The 23858-nt window shown below is 39.3% G+C and overlaps 2 protein-coding genes across 2 annotated transcripts in view; both read left to right on the top strand.

Annotated features, from left to right (window-relative positions):
• The first annotated feature begins 1131 nt into the window (after positions 1 to 1131).
• On the top strand, positions 1132 to 11414 carry LOC128491438 (protein FAM227B-like). The gene is made up of 6 exons (XM_053463760.1): positions 1132 to 1185; positions 6607 to 6841; positions 7661 to 7725; positions 7859 to 7903; positions 9432 to 9577; positions 11360 to 11414. The coding sequence occupies exons 1-6, from the start codon at positions 1135 to 1137 to the stop codon at positions 11412 to 11414; spliced, it is 597 nt and encodes a 198-aa protein (XP_053319735.1). The 5' UTR covers positions 1132 to 1134.
• The window catches only part of FAM227B (family with sequence similarity 227 member B), a 67691-nt gene continuing 53136 nt past the window's right edge, over positions 9304 to 23858 (top strand). Inside the window, exons 1-5 of the mRNA XM_053463759.1 lie at positions 9304 to 9536; positions 10511 to 10609; positions 11360 to 11461; positions 17236 to 17362; positions 19514 to 19642. Of these exons, the coding sequence (XP_053319734.1) occupies positions 11441 to 11461; positions 17236 to 17362; positions 19514 to 19642 (277 nt within the window). The 5' untranslated portion in view covers positions 9304 to 9536; positions 10511 to 10609; positions 11360 to 11440. The remainder of the gene's footprint in view (positions 9537 to 10510; positions 10610 to 11359; positions 11462 to 17235; positions 17363 to 19513; positions 19643 to 23858) is intronic.

Genomic DNA, 23858 nt, shown 5'->3' with positions numbered 1-23858 from the left:
GCCATGTGTCAGGGCATCCTCGGTGGTATCCTTGCTGTTGGATTTCTAATAACTTTCAGAAAATGTGTGTTCTCTTGCACTTATACATATGGGTGCTAGATTTCACCACGCTTAGGAACAAAATACAGTGAGTGGTTGACCACTATAACGTTACCCAACCTCAAGATATTTTTTCACATAAAAGTTTGGTGTGTCCCCACTGAAACAAGCTTTAAAGACATGTATATAATATAGATATATTAAATTATGCATGCCTAGAACTTGCCTTTTGATGAATAAATGTGTTTCCTGGTATTTAAGCTAATCAGCATGCCACACTAACATGTATTATATTTCACTCTTAATGCAGGAGTTGACAAATCCAAGGAGCCTGGCAGCCATGGCTGCTAGATTGTTACTAATGGTGGCTTTTTGTGCTGTTGATGGATGCCATCCCTGCTCTAATTACTGCTTAAAATGTATAGCTACATCTATGAACAACATATCTCTTGTTTGTTTTTGTGTCAGAGTTTCTTTGATCCTATTTTTTCATGAAAGAATCAAGATCCTGCAGCTCTATACAATCAATTCTACACGCAATAGCAACAAGGAAACCGAGTCAGAATTTGTAGAGTCCTGGTTGTTAGACTTTATAACCTCAATGGTTATCTGCGCAAAAAGTCAATGAAACTTTGGGTTTGGGATTGTGCTTCATTTGACATTTTGCTGTTTATGGCGTTTTTTTGTTATCCTCTCGTTACTAGTCTTAAAATGAAAAAAAATCCCATTTCCTTTCTGGCATAAAAGCCAGAGGTGAAGGTTTCAGGTAATCCTTCAGGAATGCAAGATCTGGGAAATCTAATACCAAATGGTTTCATCATTCCAGATGTTTGTTAATGCAAATGCCATTGCTTTCCCATATTAATGTAAGAATGAGGTATATCGAGGGGTTTATTCACTAAATTGTGGGTTAGCAGGTGAGACGAGCATCTTAACTCACAACTTCACTGCACTTTATGGATTGCCAACCCTTCAAGTCTGTCCTGCATAATGTATAGATAAGTTGGTTAGTTGACCTTTAAAAAAGGTAGATTATTATTTGTCAGCTTAATAGGATGCTACTTTACACTCGCCCTATCCTTCCTTCAGCAGAAAATGCAGAGACCGCCAGCTATGTTAGAAGAATTCTTGGAATTCCAAGATTTGGTAAGTTACAAAGCTATATTAACAAAATAGTGTGAAACCTGACCACACCAGAAATGTAACTCTTCATAATGCACAGAAAATAGTTAAGTGACATTTTATAAGTAAATAATCCCAGGTGACAATGGAAATCAATGAAGAGTGGTACATGGTCCTTTAGGGTAGATTTTGTTCAATCAAATGTAGTAGAACCAAGTGACTTAAAATTCACAAGATAGAATGACCAAAGTAGGCCCATTGTGTAGACATAATAATTAAGTGAGAGTGAATATAAAATATAAAGCAACAGAAGAGTTTGTGGTCAGTTGAAGGTTACTGGAAACATACTAGAAGATCAAGCATAAAGGTGGTTTATCTTGTAATTTGTTAGAAGCGGTGTACAGGTGCTTGGTCAGATGACTCCTGCTCCCTCACGAGCAGGTTACTGGGGCAGCCTGAACAACCCAGTTGAGGTGGGGCATCTGCCTTTAAAGCTACATAACTGTGGCTGACAAGGCCTAGGTTTCCAGTCAGAGAGGGCCACTTGCCTGAAGGCTGATGTACTAGTACGCATGCTATAGCTCTGGTATCGCTGTCCTGGAGGCATGAGTACCAGCAAGTCTCTGAACTTGGAAACCGATGTCTGTTCGCTGATGTCTAAGGCACTTGTTCAAAATAAATACCCTACCTCGTCTTTTTCCCTCGACCCTTAAGCTTAAAATTTGCCCACCGTCACGGACATCACTTTAAAACTCATGTATGGTTATGGCAAGTTAGATTTTTCTTGATTTTCCTAGGGGAGTGCAGGAAAATGATTATAAGATATAGAAGAGCTTTCCAAATTCTCTTATAGTCCTGTTTTGTGTTTAGATGCGTTTGTGTTCTATGCAAAGAAAAAAAATGTAAAATGTAATTAGGACTTAAGAATAAAACTGCCTTAATAGTAATGGACTGGCTGTACAAGCTCAAGAAGTACCTTAATATTTTAGACATAAATATTGCAGTGCCTTATAATGAAATACCACTATCCCTCGTGATTTATATTCACTGTGGCATTTCCAGAAGCCACTCTATTAAATTCTATCGGCGGTAAGCCTCTTAGGTTATCAGCATATTGGGTAGTAGGCTTGCCGGCATTCTGTTTGAAGACAAGTGAAATGACGTGCAAGCTTTCCACGTAAAAATACTTATGTGTTCCTACTTTATGTTCTGTATGTCTGTCATTTTAAAAGCAGTCCTATGAACTTAAATCCACTGTCAGCTTCAGTGTTGGAGGTAACATGTTGTAGACACTTGTCTCTGGCATGCATCAGATTAAATGTGTCTATTTGTAAATGTTTATATTGGCGGCTTTCTAATGTGACTATTAGTGAGAAGAAGTGACATGTCTTGTCTGGGTATGTTTAACAAGCATCTCGTAGCTCCCCTACTGCTTCCTGTATAGCCTCCGTGGTATACATAACGTGTCTTAATAGAAATGCTGTTTCTTCTCACTTCATATGGGGAGTCATGGAGTGGCAGGCAAGCTTTTGTGTTTTTGACTGATATATAATACTGAAGCCTAAGTGATTATCTAATGTATCGGTTTATAGATTTGGTTTTGAATGCTGATGATTGTTCTCCTTTGTAAATAAGGCACCTGCTTAACTATGACACTTTGCTTGTGTCTGCCGGTGTGATGTGTGGTAGAGTTGTGTGTACTGAAGCTGTTTGTATGAGAATTGTTGCACCTGTTCTGAGAGCTGTGATAGAGGGCATATACATGGAGTATTTTTACAGGGTGACATAAAATAGGAACTTCGGGACCAAGCAGATGAAATGTTATAAAAAATATAATATTTAAAGTAAATGAGAACTATAGATGTATATCATACTGTGACAGAACTACATTGATGGGCCAGACACAGCCCCTTCCTGAGAGTTGCAATCTAGTGGACACTTGCCCACATTCAGCCTGGGCATTTTGGCCATGGTTCCTCCTGTGGGGGAAGTGTGGGGGGTCACTTGTAAAAATGCAGGTTGACATGTACAAAGACCATCTGCTCATACCATAAGAGGCTCCTTCCGTAGTGATTGTTTCCCTGCACCTTAAGTTAGTTAATTTTATAATTGTTCTGTTAAGTCTTACTCTTGTGTGATGTAATTAAATTATGTACTGAGGTGATTGAGCCCTTTTATTCTGTTTAAAACCTGGCTGTTGTCTTGATGTTTCTGTGTATAAATATGCTATATTCTGTTCAATAAAATGTTCATTCCTGCTGTACTCAATTCAAGGTAGTTGTGTCTACTTATTGGGTACACATAGTAGGGTTCCAAGGTGTGCATGCTGACTGGTGCTGGAAGTGATTTTGGGGACAACAGGAGGATACATCTGGGTGATCTCTGGGAGTTACTACAGCTCTCTTGGTGAACCTGTTACACATAACTACCAACTTTTCCAAATGTGAAAGAGGGACATTTTTTTTTTTACAATGTTGCGCTTACATCGCCACTTAAAAAATTTTTGTCAGCACAGTCATGCATATTAAAAATAACCAACACATTGAATTGAATTGCCATGATGCTCAGCCTGACATACTACCGTATTTGCTCGATTATAAGACGAGGTTTTTTTCAGAGCAAATGCTCTGAAAAATACCCCTCGTCTTCTAATCGGGGTCGTCTTCTAATCAGACCTCAAATAGAGGTCTGATTAGGAGACTAAGATCCAGATCCCCCGCACCGCTGCAGGGGACCTGGATCCTCCTGTCTCACCCCCCCCATCATACACACACTTACCGGTGCTTCCTGCTGTATTGCCGGGGCAGCGGGTTGACGTCTACGCGATCCGCGTAGACAACGTCCGCTGCAGCCGGAAGGAGGTGTGGCTAGCAGCGGGGGTTGTCTGCGTCCGTCGCGTAAACCTTCCCCGACTGTCAGAGATCAGAGTTCCCCGCACTGGTGCCGCACCGGTGCGGGGAACTCTGATCTCTGACAGCCGGGGAAAGTATACGCGACGGACGCATACAAACCCCCGCTGCCAACTCCACCTCCTTCCGACTGCAGCGGAAGGCGACGTCAACACGCGGCCCCGGCTGGAAGCACCGGTAAGAGAGGGCTGAGAGGGTAGAGAGGGGTGAGAGAGGGGGAAGGGGGGTGAGAGAGGGGGGGAGAGAGAGAGTGTGTGTGTGTGTGTGTGTTAGTTAAATGGGGGTATAGGGTGTGTGTGTGTGTTAAATGGGGGCATAGGGCATTTCTGGAGTGGCGTTAAGGGGGCATTTAATAGAGCACTCTGCCTCCTGAAATGCCTTATACCTCCCTATATGCCACTCTGCCCCATAATATGCCTTTTACCCCCCTAAATGCCAGAGTGGCATATAGGGGTATAAGGCATTTCTGGAGGCAGAGTGCTCTATACAATGCCTTTTAACTCCCTTAATGCCACTCTGCCTCCTGAAATGCCTTATACCTCCCTATATGCCACTCTGCCCCATAATATGCATTTTAACCCCCTAAATGCCAGAATGGGGATTTCTGGAGGCAGAGTGGCACATAGGGGGTCAAAAGGCATACCATGGGGCACAGTGGCATATAGGGGGTTAAAAGGCATATCATGGGCCACAGTGCCATATTGGTGTGGCAAGCCTGGGGCAGATGTGCGTAACTGGGGGACAGGTTGGAAAATACAAGAAATAAAAACAAAAAAAATATTTTTCTCAATCATAGCTTTTATTTAAAAAAATAATTTACATGAATTAACATTTACTGGTAAAACTTTTTTCCTTTGGGGTCGTCTTATATTCAGGCTTTTTCTTTTTTTCCTAAATTAATATTCAGATTTTGAGGGGTCGTCTTATAATCAGGGTCGTCTTATAATCGAGCAAATACGGTATTTCCATGATGCTGAGCATCATGGGAAGTGCAGTTAACAGTAGATAAAGCTGCAGATGTTAACTGTGAATTACAATTCCCATGATGCTCAGCCAGCTAGGTGTCCACCATGACTAGGCATCGTGGGAGTTAATAGGTAAAAGTGCCGTTGTTAGTGATAGACCACAGCACTTTTACATACTCATATACACATACACTGCATTTACACACACATATACACATACACTGTTATTACACACATATAAACATACACTGCCCTTACACACGCCTGCCTTTACACACACATATACACATGCACTGCCTTTACACACACATACACCACCCTTACACACACATATACACGTACACTGCCCTTACACACACACACATATACCCATTGTACAGCGCTACAGAATTTGATGGGCCTATATAAAACAAGAAATAATAATAATAAAACACATACAATGCCCTTACACACTCACCTGCCTTTACACACACATATACTGCCTTTACACACACATATACACATACACTGCTCTTACACATACACATACACTGCCCTTACACACACACCTACCTATACACACACTGCTGTTACACACACATATACACATACACTGCCCTTACACACACCTGCCTTTACACACATATATACTTACACTTCCATTTACACACATGTATACACATACACTGCTCTTACACACACATATACACATACACTGCCCTTACACGCACCTGTCTTTACACACATATACACATACACTGCCCTTACACACACAGACCTTTACACACATATACACGTGCACTGCCCTTACACACACATATACACGTGCACTGCCCTTACACACACACACACACACACACATACATATGCACTGCCCTTACACGCACACACACACATACACTGCCCTTACACATACCTGCCTTTACACACATATATACATACACTGCCCTTACACACCAGCCTACAAATAACTTACACACACCTGCCCATACACTCACACAAGCTTACAAATACATACATATATGCACATACACTGCCCTTACACCCCTTTCTCCCCATCTCTTACCTCTTCCTCCATCCTCCATCCTGTGGTGGGAGCACACGGTCTGTCACTTCAGACCTCACTTTACTGCTCCCTCGTTGTAGTGCGCTGGCTATTGATGCAGAGCTCAGGGGCCATAACAGGACAGTTGGGAGGCATGGTATATAAAAAAATTAGATTGTAAGCTTGCGAGCTGGGCTCTCTCCATTTAATGTATCGATTTGTCTTAGTCTGTCAATTCTAGTCCTGTCATACGTCTTAAATATATGTACTGTAGGAAGCGCTGCATGAATTGTTGGTCCAGAAGATACCACATTGTACTAAGTGGAGGCACGAGTACTGTGGAGGCCAATTATAAGTTATATACCTCTGAAGACTTCACCACTGGCTGTTTCATGCAGATCATTCTGGATTTATGAGGGCAGGGTTTGACAGGTTAAGATGGCTGTCTTCCACTAATAATCCTTTCTACAGTTTTTTCCTATGCCTTAAACTGCAATGTTTTTTTTTTTGTTTGTTTCCTCGTTAACATATTTATGTATATCAACAGAACGATTGGCCACACAGTCCCTTAGAAGAATCTTTGACGGTGGCTTGTACACTGGACGCCGCATACCCATTAGATGTTATAAACAAAGATCTTCATGAAAACACATCTTTTAGTGACAAAGCCTTTGTCGATTTGGAGGCCAACATTTGTCAAAATACATCCCTTCTTGATAAATATGCATCCCAAATATTAAATTTACATTTCTCAGATGACCATATGGACTCTTCAAATGAAGGTAAGTAAAAATCTAATGCTTATCATTACAGTTCTTAAGCCTTGACTTTTAGTTACCTGTCAGGTAGCTTAAATGCAGGAACAATTATATTTTGAGTCTTATTTTTCCCAATCCTCATTGACTTATTTTTAATACCAAGAGAGTACAGAGAAGTTAGCAGGTCCAAGCTGCTAAAGGTTTCTGTTTAGTTCATTTTTTTACACTAATAGTATTGGATCTCACAACTCACAAACATTTTAATTGTCAGATTTTAAGTGTGGGGACAGAACTATGCACAACAGATCCTATGAGAGAGCCTATGCTAAAATTAAATTAAAACCATAAACTTGCTTATTGAATGTTGCTTATCACCCCTATGCAGAGGATGAGCAATAAGCAATGGTGTGCTTATATTTTACCTGAGACTTAGGGAAGTCATAAACGTGGACCAAACTTACCTGGGTAAAAACAAAATTTACTTAAAAAATGTAGGTTAGACGTATACTATTAAACAAATCAGTCCTAATCCTTAGATATAATCTTTATTATGTTTATCTTAATCACACCTAAATGATGAGTGTAGTTCAGGCTTTCTTCACCCCTACACACTAAAAAATGTGGTCCACCTTTTGTGGACAAGTAAATGAAAGGACAATAAACAATACAAATCCAAGTACTATACAGCCTTGGGAATTTACCTGCCCCCAAACAGATTTCCCTGAAATAGTAAAATAAGCAATGTACAGTCTGTATAATGAATCTACCCTCCGTTAATATGCTGTGCTGTGTCACTGATGTTATGAAATGGGGATCCATACCACTTTTTTATTATTATTTTAGCGTTTTTAACAGAAGTTGATGTATCTGGCAGCACTGTGAAAGGACGCTCACAAGAAGATATTAAGGTACAACTGCATGTTCCCAGTGCTCTGGGACATCACAATACTAACCTGCTAAGATAGCTGCTCCCAAAGTTATTGAATTCTCATTGACAATTATCTGTTTACACTGTGCTCTTGCCTTTCACCTATTCCCCAGGAGCTAAAGGGTAATACTAGAAGAAAGAAGAAACTATCTGTTGAGGTAAATTAACGTTATCCAAAATTAGCAATGATTGACAAGTGAATTTATGACAAAATGTAGATACATTTACATACTTTAATGAGCCTGCATAAAAATTATAAAATATATATATATGATCTTTTACATGTATTTGTGAATGTAACAAGGTTTGCTTTATGATAAATACATCCTACAATGAATATATAACTCCCTGACTTGCTTTATGAAGAACAACACTCACTGTCCACTTTATTAGGTACACCTGTTCAATTGCTTGTTAACACAAATAGCTAATCAGCCAATCACATGACAGCAACTCAATGCGTTTAGGTATGAAGACATGGTCAAGACAACTTGCTAAAGTTCAAACCGAGCATCAGAATGGGGACGAAAGGGGATTTAAGTGACTTTGAACGTGGCATAGTTGTTGGAGTATTTCAGAAACTGCTGGGATTTTCACGCACAACCATCTCTAGGGTTTACAGAGAATGGTCCGAAAAAGAGAAAATATCCAGGAGGAGAATGGGCAGCCTGGTTTGAGATGACAGAAAGGTAACAGTTAGTCTAATAACCACTCGTTATAACCAAGATATGCAGAATACCATCTCTGAACGCACGACACGTCGAACCTTGAAGCAGATGGGCTACAGCAGCAGAAGACCACCCCAGGTGCCACTCCTGTCAGCTAAGAACAGGAAACTGAGGCTACAATTTGTATCGAGCTGCTGTTGGTGTAATGGTGTAGGGGACATTTTCTTGGCACACTTTTGGCCCCATAGTACCAATTGAATATCATTTAAACGTGACAGCCTACCTGAGTATTGTTGCTGACCATGTCCATCCCTTTATGACCACAGTGTACCCATCTTCTGATGGCTACTTCCAGCAGGATAATGCACCATGTCACAAAGCTCACATCATCTCAAACTGGTTTCTTGAACATGACAATGAGTTCACTGCACACCAATGGCCTCCACGGTCAGCAGATCACAATCCAGTCGAGCACCTTTGGGATGTGGTGGAATGGGAGATTCACATTATGGATGTGCAGCAGACAAATCTGCAGCATCTGCGTGGTGCCATCATGTCCATATGGACCAAAATCTCTGAGGAATGTCTCCAGCACCTTGTAATAAAGTGGCCAGTGAGTGTATATCCACTGAACTTCTCCTTCTCCATGCATTGTGACAACCACATTTATTATTGCTGATCCTGTTTAATACATAGTTAAGTAGCAAGATGACATCCAAGAAATCTCCTTGTTTTTAAGTAAACATTATGCGAGTTCAGCTCACCCCTTCTGGAAGTGCAGTGTTTTATTTCATATGCAAATGCAAATTTATATTATAGCAATGAAACAGCATTGTTCATGATGTCTGGTTTATTAAGTCCATTTTTGTGCTTAAGGCCTTGGCATATATGAGACATCTTTGACACCTCATACAATTAATTTGGCAGTGTGCAAACAAGGAACCTTTGGTTCCCTGCTGTTTAGGTATACACCTTTTCAGTGTTACTTACCCTTTAATGTTAATGCTCTCCTGTTCAGTCTTCTGTATTCCCTGGATTCAAAAGAACTGAGGTCACGGAGCTACCCGGACAATTGGAGCCTGTCCAAGTCCTAAACCATGTTGCAGAGAACCAGAACTTTAAAGTACGTACCCAATATTATACTGAAGAACCAATGTTGCAATGGTATTTAGGATGCAGAAAAGAAAATGCTGAATAAATGAATGTATCATGTGGAAGTGCACTCTCTTCATTTTGTCTCTATAGCACTTCTACTGGACATTTTCACTTTATCTATGACTGTCTGGGATTTCTATTGCTGTGGTGATAAGATCAGTGTTTAGATTTTTAAATCCTCATAAAGTCAAGCCCATAATCTGACACATTTCATCCGAGTTGAAGTTAACGATAAACTTACTAGCGAGTTAGTATACAAAGCAAATAGCAGATTGTGAAGGTGTCGTATTTGGATTGAGATAATTATACTATGTGCCCTAAAGGATGATTTTAATTCTCAATGCTTATTTAATAAAAGAACAATAGAACTAAGGTTCTAAACTTTAGTAATGCGTACAGCATGTTCTGCCGGTTGGAATAAAACTGCTAATGAAGCACTGACCTTTTTATAAGTAACTTTTAATACCAAAAAAGACCACAATTATTTTTTTTTCTCTATTTTCGTGCTGTTTATTGGCTGCTCTTCAAACTTGTTAAGTATTGAGAGACAATTTTCGTCCTTACATGGAATGCATTGTGCAGTCTCTTTATCCATCATCTTTTATGTGTTGAAAAGTTACTTTTTGCAGTTATGTTTAGTTCGTTATTTACGTTTACTGGTGTTTTATGGCGTCAATCGAGTTCGCATTTATCCAGGCAAACAGTAATTCTTTCTCATAGTTATACATAGTTATTTTGGTTTCCATTATTATTATTATTATTACATTTTATACATTTTCTGAAGCACTATTACAGAAGTGTGTGTGGGATACACAATTCACAATAAAGCTAAAATCAACATAATACAAACTTAACAATAACAAACTTAAGACATGCTAGTACAGAATAAGTTGATGGTTTTGCTTTTGCAAGCTTACAATATTATCTTTATTACATTCACAGAGTGCAACTTCAAAGTCATTTAAAAAACTCTTTTTGTCAGACGCCTCTGTTGCTGTTCTTGAAGATTCCTTCTGGTGGTTTTTCCTAGAAAGATTTAAGGTAATTAAATGTTCCATAACCTACAATGTTCCATTGACTTCTAGTAGCAGACTAAACAAGAGTGAGGATAGCTGTGACATAGGGTGATGCCTAGTTCTTCTAATAACTGGACTACCTTCTCCAAAAAGTTCATTTAAGGGATTAGTGAAATGGTCCAATGCATATTATCTCCCGGCTATCAGATGCTTGTGTTGTACTGATTGTTCATTCACCTAGTGGCCCATAGTGGGTGTAAATTATGCTGATGTGGCTTAGAAACGAGACAAAAAAGGAAAAGAAGCTTCAATATTTTAATAAGTAAAATAAAATAAAATACATAAACATAGCAAAGGACATAGGACAAAGTAATTTATAAACACATGTTGTGCATTTTATTGCTATACCACATGAACCTGATGTCAAAATTCAACACAAAACATACTTAATTGGTGGAAAGAAGTGCAAATGAACTTGCTACACAGACAGACTATCCCTCCAAAAGATGGACACTAAAGTTTTATTTTTTAGAAGCCAAACATAAATTGTTAAGAAGGTGTTTACTTTGGCCTGAAGTAAAGCTTTAATGGGGCAGTTGATTTGTCTTGGGGGACAATATCTGCGTGGACCTAGTGTATTATTTAATAAGTCACAGGGGGAAGAATGCAATTTAATTAGTACAAACAAATGTCCAATGACCTTGATTACATCCACACAAGGTCATAGATGAGTTTATGAAATAGCAAAATTTAAATGATCCTTTATATTTTTAAGCCTTGCCATGAAGAACAAGAACAGCTTTTCAACAGGATCTCAGACAACTTTGTGACCCTTTTCCAAAGTGCTCCTCTGGACATGAAAGACTTGTTTTTCACGGTACTGTATTTTGCTACATATTCTGTAGAAATACTAAGGAAGTTCAAGTAGAACTCTATATCACACTATTTTAATTAATAGAATGAATTTTCATGTTATCAACAAGTTAGGATCAATTGTCTTCAGACTTGGCAAAGAAACTGGATATATTTTGTATTTTGTAGTAAGCCTATGATTAAATGTCTGTGTATAAATAATAATAAGAAAAAAAAAATATCTCTCTCTCTCTCTCTCTCTCTCTCTCTCTCTCTCTCTCTCTCTCTCTCTATATATATATATATATATATATATATATATATATAATCAGATGCATCACACAACAAGTATTATTGATCATGTCTTTCCTTCATGGTAAGTTTTGTCTGTCATTTTCTTATTTCTGCTTCCATATTTCTGTCATTGCTGCAGCTTATGGCTCATTAAGGAATCATTTAAATAACTGCAAAAGAAAGTGCTTTTATAATTCCAGATCCACTGGAAAATGTGATCTTTAACCTTCACATGATACTGTTGCTGATATGCTTGGCAATCAGCTATAACACCTGTTAATTTATGCTTAAGGGGAATGATTAATTATTTAGTGTATTTTTAAAAGGTCATGTTCTTGCAGTTTAATGCATTGTAGTATTACATAGATTCTTTTCCATGATGTTTTAAGATAGATGTGTATTAGAAGGTTAAGAAGCAGGTCATGATATCTCAAATTGATTCTCTTATTCCGGAGGGAAATATTTTATTTGTTTTAATGTATACAGTTTTTGTGCAGAGATGAGAAATACAAACAATCATTTGTATAACTGATTCATTTCTTATATTCCTGGTAAATTTCTATTAAAACAAAAAACCTCAGCAGACATGTTTTCTGACTGTATTTAATGACATGGAGTGAAATGGCAACAGCCTGTTTTATTTTTAAATTATTTTATTTTATTCCCCTTGTAACTCATTTCATCATTATGGTATGTTGACATGTTACAGCAAAAACAGTTACCCGGGCAATATAACCGTAGAAAATATGTGTTCTGGACTACTTGTACATATTTATTATTTATGTTTCAGATACATTTAATCGATGACATGTCCTATGTTAGTATTCATAGTTCATCGATGTTATATAAGCAGCGGATATCTCAATAAGATATAACAAAACTTGGTGCTTTTATATTGTTTTTTTTTTTACTCATCATTGTTATATCATCGTTGGCAGTTGTTCCTTTGCCCCAATAACCCTCCCCATGCTCAGATGAATCTCCCTGGTGCCTGTGTAACCACATTCATGGTTCCCAAATTGTACGCACCATTCCAGTTTGTCGCCCCCTACTTATTAGGAAGCTCTGAGTTTGTCCGTGAGTCTTACCTTTCCAGTTGCAGATTTATTGGCCATGTTAGATGAACATTCAGCCTTAATAACTGCAGATGAATCAAATTGTGTTACCCAGAGTTACGATTGTCTTGTTGTCCTTAAAAACCCTTTGCTTTTCCCTAGAAAATGTTTCCTGCTACTTTGCATCCTGATTCTTGTGTAATTACTGGTGGTAGGGTTCTTTAGGCTTTCCTTCTTGGAGCACACTGGAGGGACCTCTCGACCCTGGTTCTCGCTACTCTTGTTATCACTTATTTCTGCTCTGTGGGCCACTTTTAGATCAGATAAATACTTCCTTATTCCGGTTTTAGACTTTCAACAGAAATCAAGTTGCCAGGAACATAATGGAAGCCTTTTGAACTAACCTAAAAACATGTATTATGTAACAAGGTGCGGGGTGTTGTTGTGGAAGGGGTATACATTCCCCCTCGATTTTGCAGGGTTTTCTATGACATATAGGGCAGGCTGGTGCTCCGCCCCGCAGTTTACATGCACCTGGACTGACCCAGGATCCAGGCCAGGAGTTTAAGCTGACTCCAATGCACTGGTCAGCTGCAGGTAATTAGCTGCACTGGCTGCAATATAACCTGACCTGTTGGACAGAAGAGAGAGAGTTTGTTTGGAAGCAGCAGGGCTTGCTTTGCTCAAGAGAGACCATCAAAAAGGTTGGTGGGATTACGTTTTGTTTAGTTTTAGACCCTGTGTAGTGAGGGAAGTTATATGTTAGTAAGCGCTCAGACGAGCTAGGCTTTTGTTTGTAGAGAATTTGTGTTCTGTGTAATCTTGTAAATATCTTCATACGTGGACTACAAATAAATCGTGGGTGATTACCTAATTGAGTTGTGGCGTTAATACCCTAGAGGACCGTGCTGTTTGGTACCCTGTGTGGGTGCAGGATCACAATATGGTGGAGAATGCGGGCATCAGCACATAAAAGGTCTGTGGGTATGCAAAGTCTCTGCCAGTCTGCATATTGAAGATTGTTTGTGAATCGTGGGACACCCACTCAGTACAGTACCTTCATACTAGTCATCTGCCTTGGTGTTATGATGGAAGAGCTGGTGAAGGCTTTGGTACAGGCGACTGCTGTACAGCAGGAGACTAATCGTTTACTGACTGCACAGGTTGAAAACCTGAGAGAAGCCCAGCATGAGGACAGAGCTGTCCTTGCTAATGTTTTGCAGAAAGTGCTGTCGCCCTCTGCAGGGAGCCCTACTGTGGATAAGGGGCCCCGTATTCGAGCAATTGATTTCCTGCATAAGATGTCAGAGGCAGATGATGTGGAAGCTTATCTCACTACTTTTGAGAGGGTTGCTACCAGAGAAAACTGGCCAGCAAGCCAGTGGGCGGGGTTACTAGCTCCTTGTCTAAGTGGGGAACCCCAGAAAGCCTATGAAGATTTACCTGATGACCAAGCCCAGGACTATGTACTACTCAGAAAAGAAATTCTAACACGTATAGGCATAACCCCTGCCCTTAGAGCCCAAAGGTTTCATAAGTGGGCTTATGACATGGGTAAACCTACACGGACCCAGATGTATGAGTTGCTGAGGCTTGCTCAGAAATGGCTGAAACCTGAGATCAACTCTGCTACTAAAATAATGGAGATGGTGGTCATGGATCGCTTTCTCAGGAACTTGCCTACAGAACTGCGACAATGGGTCAGCCAAGGGGACCCGAAGGATCCAGAGGAGATGATGTGTCTGGTTGAGAGGTATTTGACCGTTAAGGAGCTACGTAGTACTTCTCCACAGCCAAAGTCCAGATCCCTTAACAACCGGACAAGCGTGAAAACCGGAAGCAAAGGACAAAACCCTGTACCACGCATGGGACAATATGACTATGGTGGTAACAGGCACCCGAAATTCCCATTACGGCCACAAGAGCAGACTGAGGAACACATAAGATGCTTCAAATGCCACGAGCCTGGACATTTTGCGCGTAATTGTCCAGAGGGTGAAGAGCCCATGCAGTGTGATGTAGGAGCCAGGGCCCTACACAAGACTGTGTTGACTTGTTCAAAAATGTGTGTGGTTACTAGTGCTGTTGATGCAACTCATTTAAGATCAGTGAGGGTGGAGGGGAAGAGTGTACAAGCATTGATTGATTCTGGGAGTGAAGTTACATTGATAAAAAGTGCTCTGCTTCAGCCAGAGAAAGTAGATACCAGGCAGCTTCTTGATATTGTATGTATACATGGTGACACCCACTCATACCCCACGGCAGAGGTTGATATTGTCACGGATGTAGGAAAGGTCAAATGGCAGGTAGGGGTGGTACCCCTGTTGCCCTACGATGTAGTATTAGGGAGGGACTTCCCCCATTTCCGCAACATAACAGGAAAACCCTCAGTTCCTCAGGTAACGTGCTCTGAGGAAACCCATGAGGAAGAAGGAATGGATAATGTTTTTCCTTTCTCCAGTATTGATTGGGATCCATGCAAGGAACAAGAGTCACCAGTAGTGTGCCTGGGTAATGAAGTAGAACCTCCCCATAATGAGGCCCCCTTAGCACAAGTAGAGTTTCAGGATCTGGGAGTCCACCCTGGAAATTTCCGAGCTGCCCAATGGGAGGATACAACCCTGACAGCAGCTAGAGAGAATGTGCAAGTAATGGAGGATACCATTGTAAACCCTGACAAGCACATAAGTTCTCCTTATTTCAAAGTAAAACATAACCTGCTTTACCGGGTAGAGAAGAAAAGGGTTAGGGATCAAAATTTAAAAAAATATCCGGGTTATACAATAGGGCGGGGGCTCCTTAAACCACAACAGAGCAAGGTAGCAGCCATCTCCAATTGGCCACGTCCTGTAACAAAGAAACAAGTAAGGGCATTCTTGGGCTTAACTGGCTATTATCGCAGGTTCATCCCTGACTTTGCCACCATTACTGCCCCGTTGACTGAGCTCACAAAAGCTAAAGGCCCGGTTATGGTTAAGTGGACCCCAGAAGCAGAACATGCCTTTCAGGTCTTGAAAGAGGCATTGTGTTCTGACCCCGTATTGGTAGCTCCGGATTTTTCTAAACAATTCATTGTACAGACCGATGCGTCTGATGTTGGCCTGGGCGCGGTTCTTTCTCAAGCACATGATGGAGAGGAACATCCAGTCATGTATCTAAGTCGGAAGTTAAATCCTCATGAACAGAGGTACTCAGTGGTTGAGAAAGAATGCCTGGCTGTTAAGTGGGCACTAGAGTCCTTGAGGTATTATCTGTTGGGTCGAAGGTTTACACTGATTACTGACCATGCACCTTTAACCTGGATGAGGCAGAACAAGGAAAAGAATGCCAGGGTTACCAGGTGGTTCCTTAGTCTCCAGCCATTCCAGTTTACTATGGTTCACAGGGCTGGTACTGCCCAGGGTAATGTGGATGGCCTCTCCCGAGTTCACTGTTTGTGGTCCAAGGCCGCTCGCCCCGATGGGTCTGAGCTGGGGGGGAGGATATGTAACAAGGTGCGGGGTGTTGTTGTGGAAGGGGTATACATTCCCCCTCGATTTTGCAGGGTTTTCTATGACATATAGGGCAGGCTGGTGCTCCGCCCCGCAGTTTACATGCACCTGGACTGACCCAGGATCCAGGCCAGGAGTTTAAGCTGACTCCAATGCACTGGTCAGCTGCAGGTAATTAGCTGCACTGGCTGCAATATAACCTGACCTGTTGGACAGAAGAGAGAGAGTTTGTTTGGAAGCAGCAGGGCTTGCTTTGCTCAAGAGAGACCATCAAAAAGGTTGGTGGGATTACGTTTTGTTTAGTTTTAGACCCTGTGTAGTGAGGGAAGTTATATGTTAGTAAGCGCTCAGACGAGCTAGGCTTTTGTTTGTAGAGAATTTGTGTTCTGTGTAATCTTGTAAATATCTTCATACGTGGACTACAAATAAATCGTGGGTGATTACCTAATTGAGTTGTGGCGTTAATACCCTAGAGGACCGTGCTGTTTGGTACCCTGTGTGGGTGCAGGATCACAATATGTATAGTAGGTAGCCGCCTATACTGTAAACATGGTAATCATTTCTTACAAGTTTATTTCCATTGGTGTAATTAAGCATATTTTGTACACTGGCTATTCTATAATATATATTTTACAATTTAAGAATAAAGTGTCTGTTTAAGGTGCTCTTGTCTTGTTCTCATTCGTGGATATTTAGAAATAAATAGCGGTAGAAAAAGCATTGTGAGCTTTCTTCAGAAGTTTGTGGAAATGTGAAATTTGCAGCAGATTCCGACTTAAGTTTGTACCAGTATAATACAGATTAAATTGAATTGGGGAAAACGTCATTATATTAAATGGTATTATATGTCAAGTTTATTGCTTTCTGGAAGTCTGCAATTTAGTTTTATTATTTGTAATTTGGAATATTTATTTTATTGCCGGTCTGTTCCAATAACTGACTGTTCTGTGTATTGGCAGCTATATCCAAGCTGTTTGTCGCAATCCATATACGCTGTATTTTATGAAGCATTTCCAGAGTCTCGGTTGGTTTTTAATGAAGAGTTTAAAAGTGAAATTGTGGACTTATTTTTCCAGTGGGTGTCTGGTAAGTATAGGTATTCATTACTTTATATTTCTATAGTAGCTTTATAAGTTTGATTTCTTTTTCGTCTTTAAATTTCACTTGAAATTACCACGTACCTGTTGATGATAAGATGTATTCACAGAGTAGTGTGGTTTCAGAAGAGCTGAGCATTCAAACTTATAAGAATATATCCAAGTGTCCCAGAGATTGCTCAAATGGAAGATTTCAGCTTCAAGACACCATTATAAAGGCGCCAACCTTCACTGAAGTTCCAGACTACTAACTAATCCGTTATTAAAGAACAATGTGGTCCTTTTTCCAGGAAGCCTCTTCTTAGGGTTGGACCTTTAATAATGTACAGTGAATCCTGAGAAGTTATCCCAACATAAAGCACAGTGAAGCCAAGGAGATTACATTGTAAATTATCCTGTACATTATCAACAAAGTTAGAGCACACAGGATTCACTCAAACATAACCAACAAAGCAGCAGTAAATTGAAACGGGGTGCTGGGTTGAATAGCTAAAGGTACAGTGTTAGTAGTAGAAAGGGGAAGAGGAAAGCGTTCAGAGAAGGGGGTTCAGAGAAGGGCTCAGGACTAGTCCCAGAAGCTTATACCATTAAAATAAATCCATTGTATTTTGCTGTCCTTATTTTCAGAAAGTAAATTTTACGTATTCTGCTCAAAGTTCTGTCTGAATATATTCACAGAGGATTTTGCAGTTACTTTAACTATCCACCCTAGTCTATCACATGGACCCACCGTACAACTACCAAACCTTCTTTCTATTTCATGTAAGAGGCGGCTTAATGAGATGTTAGGCTGCTGTTGTAGAATCCTATGTTTGTGAATGCGGTATTCATACATGCAAGATATTTAGGTCGTGGATTTTGCTATTTATATCTTCCTAGTGGTTTTAGATAGAGTTCTTTGAAATATTGCCTAACCACTGTTTTAAAAAATAGATGGCAGCTGATTGTAGTGAAAGCAAATGGAGTCACTAGAGGAAACATTGACGTTTTAAGGTCCTGGTTAGAGATCAGCCGAGTGATGCGAGCAAAACAGAAATCTTTCATTTTAGGAAACACCCAAAGCCTGCAGGGAATTTCTATAACTTTAGGTTTTCTGGAACGATAACCACAGGCCATTTAAGGCATTTTAGCTTCGGGGCGTGTAAGCCTGCTTAACTTGCATAATGTTTATGATGCCACAGTCTTGGGGGTTCTGAGATCAAATATTCATCTAACAAATGAATACGCTTAAATCTTTGGTAAATAATATATTGTCTGCGATGGCTAGACTTAAACAAGGATGGTTTTTGTAGGAATATATGTTCTGTGAAATTTGGACTAAAATCACGGTAAAGCAATTAGTGCTTGAAGAGCTTTTCCATCATTCTATTTAACACAAATCATGCAAGGCATACCATGAATCTCTGTAAATCAAAAGCCTCTCAGAGAGTATTAGATGAGGAGAAGAGGACTAATTAAAATTCAGTGGTTTTAGACGATTTAGACATTGTTTATTATTATTATTATTATTGTTTTATATAGCTCCATCATATTCCACAGCGCTGTACAATGGGTAAATAAGACATAACAAACAGTGTATAACATAACAATTCGACAGAAACAAGATATTTTCAACCAGGATCTTGGCTGAAGAGGCATTATTTTTTATCTGGTGATGCGTATGCCAGTTCCTTGTGTAAAAGGAGATTTTATCATTCTAATTTATGAACCAACAACTGCTAGTGGATCAATTCTTGATAAATGTTCTAGAAACTTTAAGAAAAGTGGAATATTCGTTTAGTCAGAAATATGCTTCTTTTGAAGTAACAGATTTATTGAATTATGGATACAAAAATCTCACATATAATACTCTATAGCTTTTAGCTTATGAGGATTCTGAGTATTTCCTCTATGCATTTGAGGAGGGAAATGTGAAAAAATCAATTAAAAGGTTACGCAAAGTTAAGCATCAAAGTGCGTATTAGGGCTAGAGTGTACATTTAACATCTTATGGTGTCCTTTGCAATAATGGATTATACATTTTTCGTACTACTTTTGTTTTGTTTAAACATTTTTAAATGGCACTGAATTGGTGTTGGTGAAAAGCTCAAAATTACATAAAGTGTGTCTTGCCATTGTGATTTTTCAATTTTCTTTACAGGTATTAAACCCATGCCATATTCCTGGGCTAAATGGGATTTAAACTGGCTGGAGAAAACCAATCCATTTACTGTCAAAAACCACAAGAAAACACCCTTTATGGATATCGCGCAAACAAATCTCTTGACAGGTATGTTTACGCTTATTTACAAAAAACACATTGATGCACAAACAATACCTATCCTTACTCCGATTTGTTCTGTATTTCACTGTATACCTGTAAAGGTTCTAAAGACATAAAAATAAGCAGAGGGAATTTAGGGAGCTAAATGCATGGCTGAAGAGATGGGGCCAGAAAGCATGTTTTATTATTTTAGAACACCGTGCTGCTCTTACTCTTTGGATTGAATTGTCTTTGAATAAAAGGGCAACGTCTGTGCTGGGTGACAGGAAAGTTAAGAGGCTGGGGAGGATTTTAAACTAGAAGGGTCGTAGGCATTGAAGAAGTCAATGTGTAAGGCAAGAAGTAAAGGGAAACCGTTCAACACAGATAAATGAAAATGGTTATGCACATGGGGAAGAAAAATCCAGGCTGGGAATATGTATTAAATGGGAAAACACTGGGGACGACTGACATGGAAAAGGACTTTTAGTTAACAGTAAATTTACCTGTAGCGACCAGTGTCAGGCAGCTGCTGCTAAGGCAAATGAAATCATGGGGTGCATCAAAAGGGGCATAGATGCCCACGACAAGGAAATAATTCTACCATTGTACAAGTCACTAGTCAGACCACACATGGAATACTGTGTACAGTACTGGGCACCAGTGTACAAGAAAGATATAGTGGAGCTGGAGAGGGTTCAAAGACGGGCAACCAGAGTAATAAGGGGAATGGAAGGACTACAGTACCCAGAAAGATTATCAGAATTAGGGTTAATTAGTTTGGAAAAAAGACGGCTTAGGGGGGACTTAATAACTATGTATAAATATATAAGGGTGCAGTACAGAGATCACTTCCAGGACCTATTTATAACCAGGACTGTATCTATAACAAGGGGACATCCTCTACGGCTGGAGGAAAGAAGGTTTCTACACCAGCACAGACGGGGTTCTTTACAGTAAGAGCGGTGAGACTATGGAACTCTCTGCCAGAGGAAGTGGTAATGGTAAACTCAATAAAAGAGTTCAAAAGGAGCCTGGACGTGTTTCTTGAAAGCAATTATATTACAAGTTATGGATATTAGATTAATAGGGACAGAACGTTGATCCAGGGATTTATTCTGATTTTCCCCCTGGTATGGGGCAATTGGCATCTGCTTCATAAGGGTTTTTTGCCTTCCTCTGGATCAACACAGTAGGGACACAATATGTATATAGGTTGAACTTGATGGACTTTGGTCTTTTTTCAACCTTATGAACTATGTTACTATGTTACTATGTTACACATTGTAATTATGAGTAAATTTATCCAGCGATTATTTTGACTGCCCATAGAATCCTGACAGATATATTGATTTCTGTTAAGTAAAAAATTGACTTAAGGATCTTTTGGAAAATTCAAACTCACTGGTCATTTGTATTATTTCAGCTTTACTAACTGTCTTATGCAGAATGGTTCTTGGAGAATGATGATTCAAGTGGATTGTTTCCTGTGATTCCTCTATGTTTTACTTGCTTGCTTACTTTGTAGGTTTTAATCGACACACAATATGGAATAGCAGAAGCCAAATAGTTTTACTCATAGCTGTTCTTATTGTATTCGGTGTCAGTAATGAGGATACAAGAATTTCTTGTATAACTACATTAGCAAAGGAGGTCCACGAGAGAGAAAGTAATTTGCAATTTACAGGAGTGATTTTGATGTGCAGGTGATACCATGGCTTGTAAGTTACTATAGTGATGCAATTAAAAGACCTGCAAGTACCAAGACAATGTTAAACCCAGAGAGAGGAGGGACAGGCCAACATCTTAAATAAAGGAATTTATTTTGGCTACTTTGTCGATTCGTAGAAAGTCATAAAAATGAGGCCCAGACCCCTTACAAAGCGGAGAAAGACAATGCTAAAATCTTGGAATTTTCCAAACCGAATGGGCAGGGAACGTAATTGGTTTGCCCGAAATAAACCGAAAATGTTGTCCGAATCATTTTTGGCCAATTTGCACATCTATATCACAGTATCTTTAATATTTAAACGTCTTGGCTCTGACTGGGCTACTCCAAAAAGAGGGTTTTCTCTTTTTGAAACCATTCTGTAGTAGAGTTACTTTGACGTTTAGAGTAATTGCCTTGCTGCCCCAACTTCTACTGAGCTAAACTTTATCATGTATGATTCGTTGATAAACCTGGGAGTTCATTGTCCCCTCGATGATGGCAAACTGTTCCAGGCCCTGAGGCAGCAAAAGCAGCCTCGAATCATGCTGCTCCCTTCACTGTACTTATGCGCTGGGATGATGTTTTCATGTTAGTATGTGGTGCCTTTTTTACTCCATACGTACAGTGGTGCTGCGTGTTCTTTCTGAACAACTCAACCTTGTGGAGTGTCAAGGTGCTCTCTGGCAAACCTCAGGCTAGCAGCAATCTTTTAAAACACACCTCCAATCCAATTTCATTGATTGGACTCCTGATTTGCTAATACTTTTGTGAAGTGATTAGCCTAGGGAATCTCGTGCATTTTCCAACCCACGATGTGAATGTCTGAATGATGTATTCAATATGGACGAGGACAATATAGTAATTAGTTGATTGTGTTTGTTCATTATTGAAGCTAAAGTTAAGACCATCTTTTAAGGCCAATTCATACAGAAATGCTGGTAATTCCAAATGGTTCACTTACCTTTTCGTGCCGCTGTATATAGTAATAAAGTTGAGCAAAATAAGAACTTTAAATATATTTAATTGTGAGGGAAGGGGTTAGTACCAAGCATGTGATAGCCTTTCAAGAAAAAGTTGAAAATAGGATTTCAAACTCATGTGTATTTTTTTTACATTTAGTTTTATTTGTAGAGCACCAGCAGATTCTAGTGCAATTATATTATACTAGAGGGAGGGTGAAAATTAACAATAACATTAAAGCAGACAATACATAACATTCATGACATGAACACACGTTAAGGCATGCTCCAGAAGGAGAAGAGGTACAGAGGGGGGAAGAGGGCCCTGCTCTTGAGAGCATAACGTCAAAGGTCAAGAACAAAGCTTGATTCCGAACAAGAGAAATAACTACAATAAGGCACACCCGATATACAGTGGACAGGCAAATAATGAAAGTTTTCTCATTTTAAGCTGGAAGTTTATTTAGTTGGTCAATAAAGTGCATCAACATAAAGAAGTAAAAGCCACAACAAGGACATATGTGTCTTTATGGACTTGCTGGACATGACTTTTTAGTAATGGGAGAACACCCACCTGTGGGTCACACACATTGACTGCTCTTGAATTATGAGTGTGGATTGATAGATGGGTATGATAGATGGGTGTGATACAAAATGAACTGAAAGGATTTACACATATTGAGTTCAAAGATCAAATGAGACATTTTTCTTCATGCTAGATAGATTCTGGTTGAATAAGAAAAAATTCGGATGATCTTACAGAGCAAAATCAGGTGAAAAGGGTGAATAGAACTAAGTATGTTAATAATGAAAGGCAGGGTAAGGTGCAGAATGAAATATAGCTAAAAAGTGCATCTTAGACTATCTGCTCAAAATGTAGAAGACATTGTTAGAGAAAACAGCAGGAGAGGTAGTTAAGCCTTGGAAAAGCAGATAATATTGAAATTCATGAAATAATATTTTTACAGAAGCCCTAGATTGTAAGCTCATTTGAGCACTGCCCTCCTCAACTGTTTCTCTGTATCATCTTGTTATGTTATATACTATTTATGCCCTGTCTACCCTTTGTACAGAATCTGACGGAGCTATATAAAACAATAAATAATAATAAGTTCAATAAAAATATTTATATAGATCATATCAGGATTCTCCACACGGTTCACTAACCTCCAAAAAGCCTGTTTCCTGGATTCCCTTTTAATTGAGAACTGTATAGTGATTTAATATCCTATTAAACTCTTTTTGTTTTATTTTCTTTATTAGTGCAAGACATGGTAAAAAAAAGACCTAAAGGACTATAGCAAATTATTGTGTAGAATGCAGCAGATTTTTAGATGATTATTTTTGTCATTGTGTGAGAGCCTCAACGTTTAATGCAGAAATCAAAGCTATGTATTTTTATTTTGATGTTGGAAGAGACATTCTTTTTATTCCTTTGATTGAGAATAATATAGGGTACATGATATTTTGCATATTTCTATTGTTCCCTGTGAGACGTCCATTGTTACAGTTGCCGCAGGCGTTCATTTTTTGTCTGCCATCCAGTGTATGCTGGCAGCGGTGTTGTGTACTA

Source organism: Spea bombifrons, chromosome 4, assembly GCF_027358695.1.
Source record: "Spea bombifrons isolate aSpeBom1 chromosome 4, aSpeBom1.2.pri, whole genome shotgun sequence".
In the NCBI taxonomy this organism is placed as follows: domain Eukaryota; kingdom Metazoa; phylum Chordata; class Amphibia; order Anura; family Pelobatidae; genus Spea; species Spea bombifrons.
This window is presented reverse-complemented; position numbering and strand designations above follow the sequence as displayed.